Source organism: Rhamphochromis sp. 'chilingali', assembly GCF_963969265.1.
Source record: "Rhamphochromis sp. 'chilingali' genome assembly, chromosome: 14".
NCBI classification, from domain to species: domain Eukaryota; kingdom Metazoa; phylum Chordata; class Actinopteri; order Cichliformes; family Cichlidae; genus Rhamphochromis; species Rhamphochromis sp. 'chilingali'.
In genome coordinates, this window is record NC_137941.1 from 12,897,623 (window position 1) to 12,916,615 (window position 18,993).

The 18,993-nt window shown below is 38.6% G+C and overlaps 1 protein-coding gene across 3 annotated transcripts in view; it reads left to right on the forward strand.

Moving 5' to 3' along the window:
- The window catches only part of cps1 (carbamoyl-phosphate synthase 1, mitochondrial), a 65,638-nt gene extending 46,872 nt beyond the window's left edge, over positions 1-18,766 (forward strand). The window contains exons 33-39 of one of the 3 annotated variants that reach the window (XM_080903022.1): positions 5,463-5,537; positions 5,752-5,850; positions 10,828-10,887; positions 12,692-12,804; positions 16,724-16,853; positions 16,956-17,108; positions 18,498-18,766. In XM_080903022.1, coding sequence (XP_080759148.1) covers positions 5,463-5,537; positions 5,752-5,850; positions 10,828-10,887; positions 12,692-12,804; positions 16,724-16,853; positions 16,956-17,069 — 591 coding nt within the window. In that variant the 3' untranslated portion in view covers positions 17,070-17,108; positions 18,498-18,766. Of the gene's footprint in view, positions 1-5,462; positions 5,538-5,751; positions 5,851-10,827; positions 10,888-12,691; positions 12,805-16,723; positions 16,854-16,955; positions 18,040-18,497 lie in introns of those variants that run through there. The other 2 variants (XM_080903021.1, XR_013974098.1) reach the window with 2 other exon arrangements.
- Positions 18,767-18,993: the final 227 nt, after the last annotated feature.

Consider the following 18,993-nt stretch of genomic DNA (forward strand, 5'->3'; position numbering starts at 1 on the left):
CTACTGGTTGGAGAACCACAGGAATAATATTAACTGGGGTTTATTGGTAGTGATGATCAGTCAGAGCACCTTCCAGCAAGCTTTACCACTGAGGTGACTGAGGTGCAGCATAACAGAGCCAACCTGCACCATACAGTCATGTGAGAAAATTAGGACACCCAATTAAATAAGTGGCTCTTTCTAAAGAAATGTTCACATATCAATGTCCAATCATGTTTTCATGTATTACTGGGAAAGAAAGTGACTTAATTGCAATTAAACAACAATAATTAAAAACATTTTACACATCAAAAAAAGATATGAACAAAAATTTGTATTTTAATGGAGGAAAAAGTTAGGACACCCTACCCCCTAATAACTAGTGTTGCCCCCTTTGGCTGACATAAATTCAGTGAGACGCCTTTTGTAGCTTTTTACCAGTCTTTGACAACGATCAGAAGAAAGTTTGCCCCACTCCTCAATGCAGAATTCTTTCTGCTGTGAGATGTTTGAGGGTTTTCTTGCATGTACAACCTGTTTCAAGTCACCCCACAGCATCTCAATGGTATTAATATCAGGGCTTTGATTTGACCATTCCAGGACTCTCTACTTAGTTTTTAGCCAGTCCTTGGTGGATTTGCTGGTATGCTTTGGGTCATTGTCATGTTGCAGTGTCCAGTTCCACTTTGGCTTTAATTTTTTAACAGATGGTTTCACATGTTCTATAAGCACCCCCCAATACACAGTCAGATGCATGATGGATTCTATTAAATTCAAATTCAAATTTTATTTGTCACGTACACAGTCATACACAGTACGATATGTAGTGAAATGCTTGGACAACTGCTCGTGACCTAAAGAAAACAAAAAAGGAAAAGGCTATGAATAAGATAGGAAATAAATATGAAAAATTAAAAAGGGTAAATTTAACTAAAAAGGAATAAAATATAAATTAAGGTTAAAAATGAAATAACTGTACAACACAAATTAGAATGAAGGGTAAATTTAACTGGGAAGGAATAAGATAAAATATATAAATTAAAGTTGAAAATAAAATAACTGTACAACAAAATACACAATATAGAACTATATAAGAATGTATGAAGAAATCTAAATATAAATAAATATATACACAATAACAGCAGCTGTACAAGTATTAACCGGAAATGAAGAATATAGTGACCAGTGTTGTGCAAAAAAGCAATGTGTGCAAAAACAATGTCCAGAAAGTCCAGTGTGTGTGTAAGAACCATATGTGTGGGTCAGTACTGTGTGGTGGTGTGATTGAGAGACCGTATCGCCTGCGGGAAGAAGCTCCTCCTCAGTCTCTCTGTGTTGGTCTTCAGGGAGCGGAATCGCTTTCCTGACCTCAGCAGAGAGAACAGTCTGTTGTTGGGATGGCTGAGGTCCTTCACGATCTTCCTGGCCTTGGTCCGGCACCGCCTGCTGTAGATTGAGTGCAGGTCAGGGAGCTCGGAGCGGATGGTGCGCTCAGCTGACCGCACAACCCTCTGTAGAGCTCGTCTGTCCTGCATGGTGCTGTTCCCGAACCAGGTTAAGATGTTTCCCGCCAGGATGCTCTCTATGGTGCACGAGTAAAAGTTCCTGAGCACCTTGGAGGGCAGTTGGAAGTCTCTCAAGCGTCTGAGGTGGTAGAGACGCTGTCGGGCCTTTTTCACCACGGTGTTGATGTGACAGGACCATGACAGGTCCTGCGTGATGTGAACTCCGAGGTATTTGAAGCTGTCCACTCTCTCCACTGGGCACTCGTTGATGACGGGGGTCTGGTAGTTCCTCTCCTGCTCAGTGCTAAAGTCCACTATCAGCTCCTTTGTCTTACTGACGTTTAGAAGGAGGTTGTTCCTCTGGCACCAGTTCTCCAGATTCCTAATCTCCTTCAGGTAGGCCGTCTCGTTGTTATCAGAGATCAGGCCCACCACGACGGTGTTGTCAGCAAACTTGATGATGGTGGTGGAGCTGGTAGTGGCCACACAGTCATATGTGTACAAAGAGTACAGCAGGGGGCTCAGAACACACCCCTGGGGGGCTCCAGTGCTGAGAGTGGTGGAGGCTGAGACATGTCCGCCCATCCTTACTGCCTGTGGTCTGCCAGTTAGGAAGTTGGAGATCCACTGACACATAGATGAGCTGAGTCCCAGATGCTCCAGCTTGGTGGTGAGTGTGGAGGGAATTATGGTGTTAAATGCAGAGCTGTAGTCTATGAAGAGCATTTTAACATAATTCCCCCTTCTAGTGTCCAAGTGAGTGAGTGATGTGTGGAGGAGATGAGAGATGGCATCGTCTGTGGAACGATTTGGACGGTAAGCGAACTGTAGTGGGTCCAGTGTGTCTGGTAGTGAAGAAATGATGAAGTCTCTGACCAGGCGTTCAAAGCACTTCATCACTACTGAGGTGAGGGCTACAGGACGATAGTCATTGAGAGAAGCCTATTATGGGGGGCTGCAGGTGCTGCTGCTACAAAGTATCCCCAAACTAGGATACTGCCACCTCCATGCTTCACAGCTGGTATGAGGTTCTTTTCTTAGAAGGCCGTACTTCTTCTTGTCCTTAGCGGGCGACCAGCGGCGGTGGTCTGCCGCGCAACCAGTACGCTGCTGTAGGTGCCGCAGGTTCTCTTGCTTGACCAACGATTATCTTCCACGCTTTTCGATCTAAGGCGATGGTTCTTGCCAAACATGGTGTCCAAATAATTCCGTTTTAGACTCATTTGTCCAAAGAACATAATTCCAGAAGTCATGGTCTTTCTCTACGTTCGCTCTGGCAAACTTCAGTCTGGCCTTAATGTTTCTCTTAGAGAGCAAAGGTTTCCTCCTTGCACACCTACCATGAAAGTCAAACTTGTGTAGTTTCTTTCTGATAGTCATGCACTTTCACATCGACAGTAGCCAGAGCCTGCTGCAGTTCCTGTGATGACATTTTAGGATTTTTGTGCATCTTGCGCTCTGCTCTGGGGATGAATATGCTCGCACGGCCAGCCCTGGGAATCTTGGCAGTTGTTTTGAATGTCTTACACTTGTAAACATTTGGATGGTGGAATGGCTGATGTCAAATTCTTTTGAGATCTTTTTGAATGCCTTACCAAACCCATAAGTGGCCACAATCTTCTGAGGGCATCAGACAGCTCTTTAGATCTCACCATAGCGCTCACTTCAACAGTCAGGAGCACACCAAACTAAATCTGAGGTTTAAATAGGGCAAGGCTCCTTTAAAATGCTGGTTAATGACGTACTGATCATGTGCACCTGACGTGATACACCGGTGGGATTTTAACCATTTTAAGTGTTTTACGTGTGGGAGTGTCCTAATTTATTCCTCACCAGAAATTGCATTCTTTTTAAATTGCATTTCACAAAGTTTTAAAAAGTCTTTTCTTATTTTTTTAATCGTTTAATTATATTATTTGAATCCCTCAGTATCATCAAAATTTATATTAAATATCCAAAATATAAAGGTCATCACCATGAAGATGAAACTTTTACTGTGTTATAGCTGTTCTAATGATAAATGGCACCGAGGAACACTTGTTTCACACCAGCAACAATTAAGTTCTCTAGGATCCAATGCTATGTAACTTGGTACTGCCCATTAATGGTATTGACACCACCCCAGTTATCTACTTATAACACAATCCTCAGAGGGCCTACCCCTAGTTGGCAGTAAGTGTGCAGCTTTACCAAGAACACTATCCAGGCACTATTTGTTTCCTAGAATCCTTACAGCCATGCAACCAACTAGCATGAGCCAGTTAAAAACTTCAAAATTACCACATAATTGCGTTTGTAATAGAAAAAGCACTTTACTCAGAATGGCAGTCGTTTTACTTCTTAGAATGAAGATGCCGTCAACTTTCAGAAAACTGTCTTCACTATTCGTATTTGTTAAAATGTCTTCCAAGAATCCTGAATCTGCCAAGTTCCTGAGTTCCATTTATCTGTGAGTATAAAGACATTCATACAAGTGCTTTTTCTAGTAAAGCAGACAACAACAACAGCAATGTTACATGAAAATGTCTTGCTAGATTCATGTCCTTCTCCATTGGAGCTCAGCTGGTGCCCGAAGATAACACGATTCATGTTGTGGACACTCACAGTTCTACTCTGTTTCGAGTGGTAGGATGTTGAGATTGGAAAAGCTGGAATATTGTAACAATCATACAATCCCACACACTCAATTGCATTTGAAGAACAAGCAATTATAGGCCAAACTGGGCAGCCTTTTTAAGAACTCTGTTTATGAAGGCTTGTCTTCTCGTATCTCGTGACGGCTAAATCTTGACAGATGTCGGTGAGTGCATTTTTTTTTTTTTTTTTTTTAAAACACGTCCCTGTGTTTCCCCTTTTGTTTGCGCCTACATTATATTTCCATTTTCATTTCTTCTTCTTAGTGTTAATGATTTAGAATTGGATGATGTTGCTTGGGTTTTTACAGTTTTGTGGCAGGTAAAATTGGTACTTCATTTGACTCACAAATGGACAGTTTTACTCGGAAACCTTCAAATGTGTCTTTGTCAGTCTTTCTGAATTTATATCTGTTTTTGTCTCCGTCATTAAAACTTCCCTCGTTGTTGTTCATTCTCAATACATGGCCCTCTCTCCATTTCATTTTCTTTCTTCTTTACATTCTGCCATTTTATCTCTGCATACTTCCCTGCCTTTCTCTGACTCTTTGAACAAAGGCACGATAAAGATGCTGGTCCCTTGTCTGCATTCCCCTCTCTTCGTCCCTTCTTACATTAGTATGCTAACATTACATTCACTGATTAGATAGCTCGCTTCAAGGATGAATCCCCCGCCCCCCAAGTGGCCCTTGCCTGTGTGTGTGTGTGTGTGGACAGACAATGCCACAACCCTATTCGCGGTGGTCTGCAGTTTGAGAAGCATCACTACTTTTCTCTTTCATGTTGTCCGCGGCAGTAGTCATAGCAGTTCTCTCTTGTATTATACCATGCCTCCTCTTCTCATTTCTGTAGAAAGAATTGTTTCTACTTGGTATTAATTTGACACTCTATTTATCAGTATTTGCCTTTTCTTTTCTGTAGTCCATAAACAAACAGCTGTTGCGTGGTTTAGCTGTTACTCCTAATGACAAGCTTTCTTCCACCTGTAGGTGGCAGCGTCATGAAATCTCTGAAATGGTTTCAGTAGACTGTAACCATAATGCATGATACTGACCAATAATGTTAAAGAATATTCTTAATTGACTGCCACTTTTTTGTAGTTTTCTTTTTCTGTTCTTTGGAAACCATTTTTTCAACTTCAGTTAAAGATTTTACTGATTTATTTTTGGAAACTTATCCCACAAACCTAATATTAATCTTCTAGCTTGTTAGAGCTGTAAACTGGAGTCTCTTCAAAAAAACAAGTGACAGAGCTTTAGTATTAGCTCACATTTGGTGACATTTCTTTTCTTTTTTCACAATCTTGTCAAAATAAACTTCTTGCTCTTTTCGATCTTTTTACCAGGCACCCATGTTCTCCTGGCCACGACTGAGAGATGCAGATCCTGTACTTCGCTGTGAGATGGCTTCCACTGGAGAAGTAGGTCCCTTGCAAATATACAACTCAATGGTGTGTGTGTGTGTGTGTGTGTGTGTGTGTGTGTGTGTGGATATAGAGGTGTGTGTGGATATAGAGGTGTGTGTGGATATAGAGGTGTGTGTGGATATCTCTATCTCTCTTTATTATTGTGTTTCAATTGTAGAATTAGTTCAAAGACATTCTCATGTTTCTCCTTTTTTGTGTTCTGATGCAGGTAGCTTGTTTTGGACCAAACATTTACTCGGCCTTCCTGAAAGCTATGCTGTCCACAGGCTTTAAGTTGCCTCAGAAGGGCATCCTGATTGGGATTCAGGTAAGGCTCCAACTATTATGCTTTTACTTCTTTCTGTTTCCTTTAGGTGCTCCCCTACAAGACATCAAATGTGTAGACAAGTGTTTCAGGCTAGTGGGTTCATGCAGGTCTAACTACTCTCACTGACCTATAAACTATGACCAACTCTGGCAGTCTGGGGAATGACCCAGTAAGGCTGCAATACATAATATGGAAATGATAAAAGTTCTTAGTTATAGAGCTGATGCTTTTTTACATAAATGACTAAGAACTACCACTGACATAAGAGTCACATTAGTTAAGGAGAAAACTGTTTACATACTTATCAGAATGCTATGTCAGAATGAAAAAATTGCTGCAAAACACAGAAGTTTTTCCAATCTGCAGTCACAGAAAAGAACAAAATGTTAAGCTGGACTGTTTTCTGCCACTGCATTACATGATTTCTAGTAATTAAGTCTTGCTGCTACCCAGAGTTGCCAAACTGCGAGTTCACTAATGCAGCTTTAACAAAGCACTCACAGCACCAGCTGTGTAATTGGTGCTCTTGGGGAACAGGTCCACTTCAAGGCAAGTGCCTGGGGTCATATACAGACTATAACGTGGCTGACAAACAGCAGCAATTTTGGCTGACGGATCCAGAGAATGCAGACACATGGAACTACAAAAAACAAAAAAACTTAGTTGTAGGGGAGTTTAAAATGGTCTTTTTGATTGAGCAATCTTTGTGAAGAAGTCTGCTGGAGGGTGGGGTAAACATCTGAGTTTCACACAGAGTTCTGAAATGATGTACTCATATTAGGCTCATTTCTGTGATGCTGATATGAGTTTTTTAATGGATATTCTGCTGACAGTGTACACATTGGACTCTTGGTTTCTGCCTATCACAGTTTTTTGGCAGAAAAGTTCCTAAACCCAACCAGCTGCAGTAGAGGAGGCGGGGGATGGGAGAGTTCAGTGCTTCATTACAATTTAATACTGTGCTCTTCTCATGCAGCATTATCAATCCTCCATATTGAAGCCAATCACCTATTGTGCAGTAACACAAGAACAATGGATCCACTAAAATGCCAGAGATGGCAACAGAGAGATAAAAGATCACACGTTTATTTTTTTCTTTCAGCATGAATATAACATATAATAGTCATATAATATAATTGTAACCATCAAAGGAAAACTTAACTTATGACATTGTGAAAAGATGACATGGGCTCCCGTATTTCAGTACGAAAGCTTTTTATTCCGTGTTGCGGAAAATAACTGCTCTAGGCAAATTTCTAATTTGTCTCTGATTGGTGAGAAAGCTGAGTGAGCGTGGAACTTCAGAAATTGCATGAGCGGAAAGAAGCACTATACCATATCGATAACTAGGCTATACTTCACTACAAAGTATTTTCCAAATTATAATTCTAAAATACTACAATAATGAAAAGTATTACATTTAAAAAGGTAGAAGTGGTACTTTCAATAAACAAATGGCTTAGCAGTTCTGTCACTGTTCAAAGTAAATATGTACAAAATCTTGTACCATTTTGTTTTTAATTTTTGTTACTTATTTTATTCCATGTTCAAACATTTAATGTTTCACCTTGTAGGTGATTGACTTAGTTGAAGGCTTCAAACTTTTATATAAAAAAATTCTGAAATGTAAGGAATATTTTTGGAAAATTCCCTTCTGGAACCAAGGCCCTAAAAAAGGTATGCACTCACTGTTGCGCTCCTCACATTAGCTTAACTTAATGGTTGTAGCTTTACCTTAGGACCAGCAGGAGGTCAACTTGCAGCTTCTCTGACTTGTAGCACAGTGGCAAAAACCCTTTAGGGTTCTATTTCTATTGTAATTCCTTTGGTTACTCGTATCATGTTGTCTGATGGATAACTAAGTGACAGTTATAAACACAATCTAACTAAACAAACACACAAAGACTTGTACCTTTTTCTTATGGAACAGTCTGAGCCAAGGCTCACGGTGCAGGCTGGAAAGAGTAAGTGAACAGATGAAATTGGAAGTGAGGTGCCCCTCCCTACAAAGAAGAACATACGTCTGGTTACTGACAAGGTTTGCTGTTCTCATGCTGTGATCGATGCTGGATGAATCCACAACAAGATAAAAATCAGAGCTGAGTTGTTTTGGGATGGTTGTTCTCCCTAGAAGTCGTTGTCCTGCAAAGACCACACCAAGAGCACAATAAGCAGTCCTGAAAGATGTGCAAAAATATCTACAAAATACAGAATTAAATGGGTTGTGTACTCACACTGAGCACGCATACCAATTTTTCATATAGTGGACAGTCTTTAATATACAAAAACACTGAATAAGAATGGTGTTAATCGGTGAAAGGACACCGCAAAAGAAATCCCTATTGGGTTTAAAAAAAGGGGAAACTTCTAAGGTTCAGAAAAGAAACTAGATACTTATAAGAAATGCACAAAGCAGACGCAAGTTAACTTAATGGAAAAAATCCACAAAGGGAGAAAAGGCAATGCACAGCACCATCAAAGCCTCTTTTTAACCACAGTGATGCTTTGCTACATTAGGCTTGAAAACTTTACTACCAGCGTGTACACCCTGAATTCCAAATTGTATCAAGAAATTACAGAAAAAAAGGACCAATCTTACGAAATGTTGAGTGAAATGATAAACAAAGGCACTCCAAAAGCACACACCAATTACCACTAGAAGAAAGATCTTCAACTAAGACGATGCAGAAATGTTAAACGTTTGCATGAGATACGGTACAAGATTCTTTAGCAGATACAGAAAATGTCTGAGGTCATTCCTGCTAATGGATGTTCCACAGGTTGCTCAATTGAGGCGTTTACTTTTTCCAGCATGTACTGTGAGGTATACTAGTTTTGGTTTTTTGTTTGTTTTTCCCCAATAAAGGCTTAAACATTTTGAATAATTAATCCGTAAACCCTGACAATACCGATGGTTTTCAAAGATGTTTTCTTGCAACTCTACACAAACTCTACAAAGTTCTTTGATCTGGTTTTGTATTGGAAATATGTATGTAGGTCTGAAAATATTATAACCGCTGTCTGCGGCTCTGTGTTACGGCAGATCATTTTACAAATTGTTTGTCTAGAAATGGATTGCTTAGCTATCAAATGTCTTCAGCATTTCAGTATTTTTGCAGGATCTACAAAAGTAAAGTTTTTTTGTTTTACTTTGTTTAGTTTGTCTTAACAGACAAAAACTAAACAGTTGTGTTCAAGATACTCTTTCTTTAAGGCTGTTTAAACAAGTTTTTATTGAAAATTAGATTAATCACTCAGACTACTTATATTAACAATAACTATTGGTAAAGTTTGTTATTTTCCTAACCTGTCATGCCCTTATTTTTAGCTGTATGTCAGATTTGCCCATCTAAGTACAGACTTCTGTGTTATATAAGGCTTAATGTAGTTACATGACAAATATCAAACCATATCACAATGCTTTTGATGAGACAGCAGTGACTTCAGCAGGCGCATTGTTTACTAAGCTGAAGGGCACCCAGTGTGAGCATAATCAGTTGCAAATCAGGAGCAAACACTCTGAAAGTGCTGAAAACTCTTCTGTGTGCTTGGTAGAATCCATTAAGTGGGTCATTTGAAGTTGATCTCCAACAAAATTGTTTTTTTTTTTTTACGTCAGCTTGTTTCATGGAAAAAAAGAATAATTGAAATTCTTTTCTGTTTAAATAATAGATTTTTTTTTTTTCTTTTTAAGTGCACAACATTGTCTGTACCGAATGTCCATGAGTTACATAAAACAGACTCGAGCAACACACAAGAATGAATGTGTACTGCATAACAAAACTGACATCATGTAAACTGCTTGTATGGTTGAACATGTTTATAATCCTCTGACAGAACAGTCTTAACTACCACAGTTACAATCAAACAAGCATCTGCAGACAACAAGAGTAACCCTTTTAATACTTAACTGAATACCTCGTTTCAGGGCTGGTTTGTGTCTTCCTTTTATAGCTCTAGAAGATGTAACCTTGAAGTCTTTTTTTAGCATCAGTGGTGTCAGACTGTTCCAAGATTGGCACAATATGACCTACCCTCCATTGACCTGAAGGAAAAAGAACACCTAGTTACAATCACATCCTTAAGATCAGAGCAGTTTGGTCTATTTAGATGTAGTTGTCCTGCTCATACCTTGTTTTATAGATTATTATAGATTCGCATTATCAAGGGTTCTGAATCTAGAAGGATACCTCAAGAAATATGTATTGTTGTTTTTGTGTTTTGTCTCTTTCTTTCTTTTCTTTTTTTAAAACAATGGTTTCTCAGTATTTTTTATTTTTTATTTATTTTTTAAGCACAACTGAAGTTCCTGGTAAGCTTGAAAATAAATTATGCAGTCAGTGTCTGTTGTCATAGCAAACACATGTACTCTCTGAGAAATCTTCCATTGGTTGACTGTTGCCAAAAGACAGATGGCAAAGTCATCCCACCAGAGTGAGGAAGTAAATAGACTGTCACACTTTAAAAGAAAAAAACAAAACTGCTCCTTAGCTTGCCTCAGTTATCATATTCCTTATCAGAGAATCTGTTGTTTAGATTTCTGTTGTCTAGATATTGCAATGCTGCCTTTTTTCTTTTCTTTTTTAACTTCAAATTGACTGATATAACACACCTACCTACCAAACCAGAATGTCATTATGTTGTCTTAATTTGGAACAACCCTTTATTGCCTTTGTAAATGTTAAATGAATTGGGGGGGAGAATGTGGGTATTCCAAAGGGATGACAATATTTGTATTATTGTTGAATATTTATATAGTCCTAATTGGGCATCTAAAAATTCAATTATTTTACAAGTTGTGCCTTATTTTGTAACCGCTTTTCTGTAGGGAAGTATCATTAATACAGTGTGATTGTGATTTGAAAGGGAAAGTGAGACAGAAAAGAAGAACAAACCTTCAATGATACAGTGCTGAATTTGTCTCATACAGTATCAGTATCAGTTTTTCAAATATCCGTCTGCTTCCCTCCCTTCCAGCATTCGTTCCGACCCAGTTTCTTGGCTACAGCAAACCAGCTGAAAGAGGAAGGCTTCAAGGTGACTGCAATTTCAAACATAAGAGACAAGACGTGTTATTGAAAATCAGAAATATTTTCCTTTTTGTGATTTTCGGTCATTGAAAATCAGAAATGGCTTCCTTTTTATGATCTTCGGTTAATGAAGCTCTTCTGATTCCTGCTCTTTAGATTTACTGAAAAGAACTAAGAATTTCTTTCCTTCAGTATTTTTACATTCTATATATGTATGCGTTTGTAATGCTGCATTACAGGGAGTGCAGAATTATTAGGCAAGTTGTATTTTTGAGGAATAATTTTATTATTGAACAACAACCATGTTCTCAATGAACCCAAAAAACTCATTAATATCAAAGCTGAATGTTTGTGGAAGTAGTTTTTAGTTTGTTTTTAGTTTTAGCTGTTTTAGGGGGATATCTGTGTGTGCAGGTGACTATTACTGTGCATAATTATTAGGCAACTTAACAAAAAACAAATATATACCCATTTCAATTATTTATTTTCACCAGTGAAACCAATATAACATCTCCACATTCACAAATATACATTTCTGACATTCAAAAACAAAACAAAAACAAATCAGCGACCAATATAGCCACCTTTCTTTGCAAGGACACTCAAAAGCCTGCCATCCATGGATTCTGTCAGTGTTTTGATCTGTTCACCATCAACATTGCGTGCAGCAGCAACCACAGCCTCCCAGACACTGTTCAGAGAGGTGTACTGTTTTCCCTCCTTGTAAATCTCACATTTGATGATGGACCACAGGTTCTCAATGGGGTTCAGATCAGGTGAACAAGGTGGCCATGTCATTAGTTTTTCTTCTTTTATACCCTTTCTTGCCAGCCACGCTGTGGAGTACTTGGATGCGTGTGATGGAGCATTGTCCTGCATGAAAATCATGTTTTTCTTGAAGGATGCAGACTTCTTCCTGTACCACTGCTTGAAGAAGGTGTCTTCCAGAAACTGGCAGTAGGACTGGGAGTTGAGCTTGACTCCATCCTCAACCCGAAAAGGCCCCACAAGCTCATCTTTGATGATACCAGCCCAAACCAGTACTCCACCTCCACCTTGCTGGCGTCTGAGTCGGACTGGAGCTCTCTGCCCTTTACCAATCCAGCCACGGGCCCATCCATCTGGCCCATCAAGACTCACTCTCATTTCATCAGTCCATAAAACCTTAGAAAATCAGTCTTGAGATATTTCTTGGCCCAGTCTTGACGTTTCAGCTTGTGTGTCTTGTTCAGTGGTGGTCGTCTTTCAGCCTTTCTTACCTTGGCCATGTCTCTGAGTATTGCACACCTTGTGCTTTTGGGCACTCCAGTGATGTTGCAGCTCTGAAATATGGCCAAACTGGTGGCAAGTGGCATCTTGGCAGCTGCACGCTTGACTTTTCTCAGTTCATGGGCAGTTATTTTGCGCCTTGGTTTTTCCACACGCTTCTTGCGACCCTGTTGACTATTTTGAATGAAACGCTTGATTGTTTGATGATCACGCTTCAGAAGCTTTGCAATTTTGAGACTGCTGCATCCCTCTGCAAGATATCTCACTATTTTTGACTTTTCTGAGCCTGTCAAGTCCTTCTTTTGACCCATTTTGCCAAAGGAAAGGACGTTGCCTAATAATTATGCACACCTGATATAGGGTGTTGTCATTAGACCACACCCCTTCTCATTACAGAGATGCACATCACCTAATATGCTTAATTGGTAGTAGGCTTTCGAGCCTATACAGCTTGGAGTAAGACAACATGCATGAAGAGGATGATGTGGACAAAATACTCATTTGCCTAATAATTCTGCACTCCCTGTATATTGCTCTTCTAGCTCTATGCTACTGAAGCCACTTCCGCTTGGTTGTGTGCCAATGACGTTCCTGCCATTCCAGTAGCCTGGCCCACTGGGATGGGTGGAGACAACAGCTTGCCCAGTATTAAGAGGTGAGTAAATGTTCATTTAGATTACTAAATTGATGTTAAACCCTTCTGGCACATTTATTGAAGTGGCTCATGTGAAACTTTGGCCTTTAAACTTTGAAGCCAAGCTTGTGGTTTTCAGAGGAAGTGTTTAAGCATTAAATGAATTGTAACATATTAGATTAAAAACAAGATGTCTAATCAGCATAGTATGCTGCCTTAAGATCTAAAGCCTCTTCATTATCGTTGTAAGATGTGAAAAGATCAAAGAAGATTTAGCAGACTCTGAAGTCCAGAGTCATTACATTGACCAGTATAAGACTTGAATAGGGAGAATGATGAAATTATTTATAAGGGTAACATAAAGTTAAAGCAGTTATGGGCAATAATAAAGTACAAAAATTGAACAAATATTTTGCACAACTTCCATAAATGGCACTGCTACTCTTCCACTTTTTGACACTTTGTTACGGTCCTATAGCCTGTCTCCTAAGTTGATTTTGGTTGGTCGACACTAATGACTTGTCATTGAATTATCATTTTCTCGTGTACTACTGCTCCACTTTCCAGACACACAGCACACTGTAAAATACTGACACTGAATTCTGGTCACAGAGAGAAACTATCACAACCAAAGAAAATCAAAAATAGCACAAATTAGGTAGATAGTGATATATTTTGCTGTTGGCCACTCCTGTGAAACATTGTAGGGAAACTTGCAGTGGAAGCTTAATTAGAGTTGCAAAACTTTGAACATTATAGATTGCATTCTTTAATAGCATTTCACTTTCTTGGTATCTTAACCAGGACAGGTCTGGCGACGAATTGCTGTACATTGTTTTAACATTGGTCTGTTTTTTTATTGAATTGCTCAGTTGCCAGTAGTACAACCTGTTAAGAAAGTTCTACATAGAGAGAATTATTGTAGCACAGTAGCCGTGACTGTGACGGTGTTCAGGTAACGATTCCACAAACGGGTAATGATCATGCCACAATGAAGCCATCTGGACCATATGTTCGGAAGTCAGCTAGTGAAAAAGAAGGTACGAAAAATGTAATAAGCCTAGACCAACACTAACAAACACATACAGATGTACACAACACTATTTGGCATCATCTGTGCAAGGTGGCATAGAGGCCAATTCTTTATAGAAGGAAAAAAACTCAACCTTTGTTGTCACTGTCTGTCACACACGTTCATTTAGAATTCAGCCTTATTTCTATGCAGTCTGTCGAAGGCCTTCAGGTGAAAATGTAAAAAGAGACTGGGGCTGTGTGTGTGTGGGGACAGAGAAAATTTGGTCTGATCTTTGTTTATGTTGGAAGTATACAAACACAATTTGCTTATTTGGTCATAATTATAATATTTGTTTGTTTGTTTTTTGTTTTTTTGTCTTTTCTGAACATTCTTGTCCAACATTTGGATTATTGGCAGGAAAAATCTAACACTTGGATTTAATAACTGGCGGGACATCCTTTTGCAGCAGTAACTTCAAATAAGTGTTTTCAGTAGCTTCACATCAGGCCTGTTATGCTCTCAGAAGGTATTTTAGACTTTTTTTTTTTTTTTTTTACAGCGTTCCTATATCTCGGCCACATTGTTAAGATTTCTTGAGTGAACAACTGACCTGAGCTCCGTAACATTTCTAGTCTCAAGGTCTGGGTTCTGTCTGGCCAATGTGCAAATTCAGCGTCTCTTTCTTTTCACAGTGTATTTACTTTTATGTTTAAAGTCCTTTTTTTTTTTTTTTTTTTCTGCGGCATCACCAATTTCTACAACAGCTTCAGCTAGTGGAGAAGCCACTCTGATATTATCCTGTAAAATGCTCTTGAGCTGTCTAGAAGGAGCAAACCAACCCCAAATCCTCTTTCCACTGTGTTTGACTTTTGGGTGAATGATTTCATTTTGGCAGCAGCCCTCTTTTACACTATGGTTAACTTGCATACAGTACAGAAAGCTCAATCACTGAAAAATATTCCTGTATTGATTCCTCTTCATCTCCAACTTTTTGTCTCTGATTCTTGTTTTAAGTTGTTAAAAATATTGTATTATAGTTGGGTGACCATTCCCACAGAGTAGACTCTGCTAAATTGTCTTTACATCCACCTGTAAACTGATGACTGAGACTTTCTTCATCAACTGTTCCAGCTTCATACAAGTCAGCAATTACAACAGCAAATACAACTTTGAGATCTTAGATCTTCCCACAACTTCAAGCTGATTTCATTGATGATTGGGCTTTATGTTTGCAAGTTTGTAACTCAGCTTTTGCTGATGATTATAATTTTAGCTGTAATTTTCTACTTGCATTATGAGTATTTCAGTTGTGTGATCAATGTGGACTTGTGTTTGTGTTTGAATATTTGTTAAACTATGGTTTTATCAATCAAGAGCTGATATAATGATTATCTGAAGCAGACTGATCAGTCAGGCAGGAGAAAATGCCATTGTCAGCAACATGGTCAAACCTGATTTTAGTTATTTCATTTTTTTTTTAATTCTTCATAGCTCTTTGTTCTTTCTGTTCTTTTCCTAGTTGTAAAGTATCTGTGTCATTTCAACTTGCTGCATCTCTGTATAATTGTCTTCGTCCTTCACTGATTCCTTTTTTTTGTCTTTTTTGCTTAGAATGTAAAGTCAAGTCATCTTGTCTAATCTGATTTTCAAGAATCTGTTTCCACTGTAGAGAATCTGTGGGGTATATGGCCTAAAGCTATGCGGTTCTGGTCAGGCGAGTTGGCTGCCAATCAAGCACAGTAATAACAAACCATTTGGTAGATGTTTTGTCACTATGGGCAGGTACTAAGGGCTGCTAGAAAACAAAAATGGGTATTTCCATAAAGCTCGTCAGCAGCTGGAAGCTCTACAACTTCCTGGCAGACGACCTGCCATTTGCAGGCACCTCAAATAATCGGACTGTGGACAATTCAAACTTGAATGATCTTCAACTCTTGTTTCTTGTACTCTCCCCCCACACTCTAGGTCCTGGATTTCCAAATCAAATCAGAATTTACTTTTATTTGAAAGGGGGATTTTTGAACCAGTGAACAACACTCTAGTTCTTTTTTTTTTCTTCTTTTTTTTCTTTACCCCAAGTAAGAAGCTTCTCACATCTCTGATTTAGGAGTGGCTTAATATTAAGAATGTGACGGTTGTAGCTCCTTTCCTGAAAACATCTGTTCATGGTGGCTTGTGATACACTGACACCAGTTGTGAAACCCAAGTTCTTGAATCAAATGGTCACTGGTTGCTTGTGCACCTTCCCAACAACACTTTCCTGTTCCAGTGAACTCTCCAATCTGTGGACTTTCTGTGGCTTAATCCTCCTTGTTGAAGGTTTCATTTGTCTTCCCAGTGACTGTTTCAATGTGCAAGACTGAACTAGACTGTAAATATCATTTCTTAATGTTTGAATAGTAATTTAATCAAATTTAAAATTTAATATTCTAATAATCTGAGATTAATTATTGATTTTAGTCCTCTATAATCCATAACCAAAGTTAAAACACAAAATGAATGAAATATTTCATTTTACATAAATAAAAATAGGTTAAAATCTTTTCTGAGTTAAATTATAAAAAAATTTCATAATATTCTTACATGTAGCAGCTCAGAATCTTAACATTTAATTTTCTTAAGAGTTAATGCAAAGGAGTTAACTCATTGACAGATTGACACACTCACTCTCACACACATCAGTTGTGGGTGTAGAAATATTTGCTGCATTTTCCAAGGAAACTTTGGCACATAAGGTTCAGGGCTCAAACCTTCAAACCTACAGATAGTCGAGTCTGCTCCACCACCTGAGCTGCATCCACCCCATCACATTTTGTTTGAGTCAAAGTTTACTCTGTGCTTTGGGTTTAAATTGAATGATTTCTTTTAATTTTTTTTTTTTGCATGTGTGTTTTTTTTTTTTTTTTTTTTTTTTTTTGTTTATAGATTGATCAGTGAGGGTCATATCGACCTGGTGGTCAACTTGCCCAATAACAATACTCGACACGTGAAGGATAACTTCCTCATCCGCAGAATGGCCATTGACCATGGAGTCCCACTCATTACCAATTTTCAGGTCAGTACTATGCTGCCAACTAAAACTTGTGGTTTTATTTACAATCTGACTCACTGTGACAACTGACTGACTTCTGTTTCATTTTTTTTCTTTCTGCGTTAGGTGGTAAAGCTATTTGCTGAGGCGATCCACTATGCAGCTCAGCTGGACACTACAAGTCTTTTCCACTACCGACAGAAAGAAAGCCAACAAAGAGGGTCTGGCCAGCAGGGTTAGAATTTCCTCTCCAGTCCTGTTGCCAAACAGCAATATGAAGTGAGAGCAATATTTTGTACTATTTTCTTATAACACTTGGAGCCAAGCTTTCCACATTAATGGGGAAATAAGCCCATTTTAAATAAACCAGAATTCTCCTAAAGTCAGGGCTTTTACAATAATTAAACTCTGCCTTTCCCAAAAGGTCAGACGGGTCATTAGAATAAATGTCCCGAACTAGGAAAGAGATGAGTGTTGTACTGAATTAGGATAAACATCAGCCATCGAGTTTCTTCATAACCTGGCAATTCAAAAACTGTTAATATTAATAGCTAGCAAGCTAAAAAGCATTATAGAACTAATTACTAATAATTAAAGCCCTTTCGTTGGAGCGCAAAACCAATTCTAAAGGGTGACTTATAAAGGGGTACCAGCGAAGGTAATTACACTGGATTTTCAATTATGTAAATCCCTAAGGAGAGTTTATGTTCTTTTGTTGTTTCATTTATGGCTCTCGCTGGATGTAATGAAATGAAAATTTTCAATTTCTCAGCTCCCCTCAGTAAATTTTAAGGCTACTGGCTTGGCCAAAAGACTTTACTAATTTGCTCTTGTTGAGGCATTTTATTGTAGTTTGGATGGTGCTAAAGATGTACTGTATGTAAAGCATGTACTATATCCATAACTTTCAACATAAGTGTAGATAAACAAACTGAAATAATAGACTTTCCCCCATTTTGGTAAGAAATCACTGTTATTTTCAAGGGCATCGGTCTGGAACACAAACTTTGAAGTTTGAAGAAGATGGCAACCTCCCTGTTTATATATTTGGATCGATCTCTGTATATGCCATATGTTTCAAATTCAGTCTGCATGTGAACCTGCTGTGCATTTTAATGCATCAAAGTGAAAACGCATTCAACCAGACGTTGTGTTGAAATAGTCTCATATTTTGTTACGTGCTTTTGGTAATAGTTGTTTTAACAATCAGTGAAACACAATAAAGACTTATTTCACATAATGGATGCTCTTTGTGTTGGTGTTTTTCAGTGCGCTTGTGATGGTCGTGCATTAAAATGACTGTCACTCTAACATCAGTGTAGATGCTTTTAAGAGCCCCGTCGGACACAGACACACACAAATTAATTTGGCACTAAAACGTCAAATTGAGAAAGACTAATAATGGCGACAGTTAATTCTAAGGCCAGTTGTTAGCTTGTGATCAGATCATCTAAGTCATATTTACTGCAAATGTGTATGACGTAAAAGCAAAAATCCCAACTTTATAACAAGGCTTGATATCTGTGGCACTGTACACTACATGTTAAATTTGTTTAATACTATTATATGTGTTAATACAGTTCATACATGGACAATTAAGATGACTTTTAATGTCAGAATGTCATGTACAAGTTTGGATTTATTTGGGATTTTCTTTCATCCACACAGGCTCAAAATTAGACATGCATACATGAAGTGATGCTGAAGCGCGCTGGTTGGATATGCAGTCGACCATATGCCGCACGGCTGAGAGTGGCCGGCCCGGGTTCCAGTGTGACTCGTGGCCCTTTGCTGCATTTCTCCCCCTCTCTGTCACCCTCAGATGAGAATAAGTTGGTTAGGAAAGATGACTACAATAAAATGAGTTTTACAATACGTTGGCATCCTCTCAATCCATCCAATCAAGAAAGACGCCCCTGCTCCAGAATAAATACACAAGCTCACACAGACAAGCTAAATGTCTTCTGAAAAGAAAAGTTTTGCTGTCGGATAATAGAAAGATTGAGGTATTTGCCCACAAAGTGTGTTTGAAGGAGTAAAGGTGAGACTTTCAAACCTAAAAACACTGTACAACATAGCCATGGATTCATTGTACTCTGCATTGTTTTTCCACCTGTTGACTGATAATATTGCACAAAGTGGATTAGTGTTTTAGTCTGTTAGG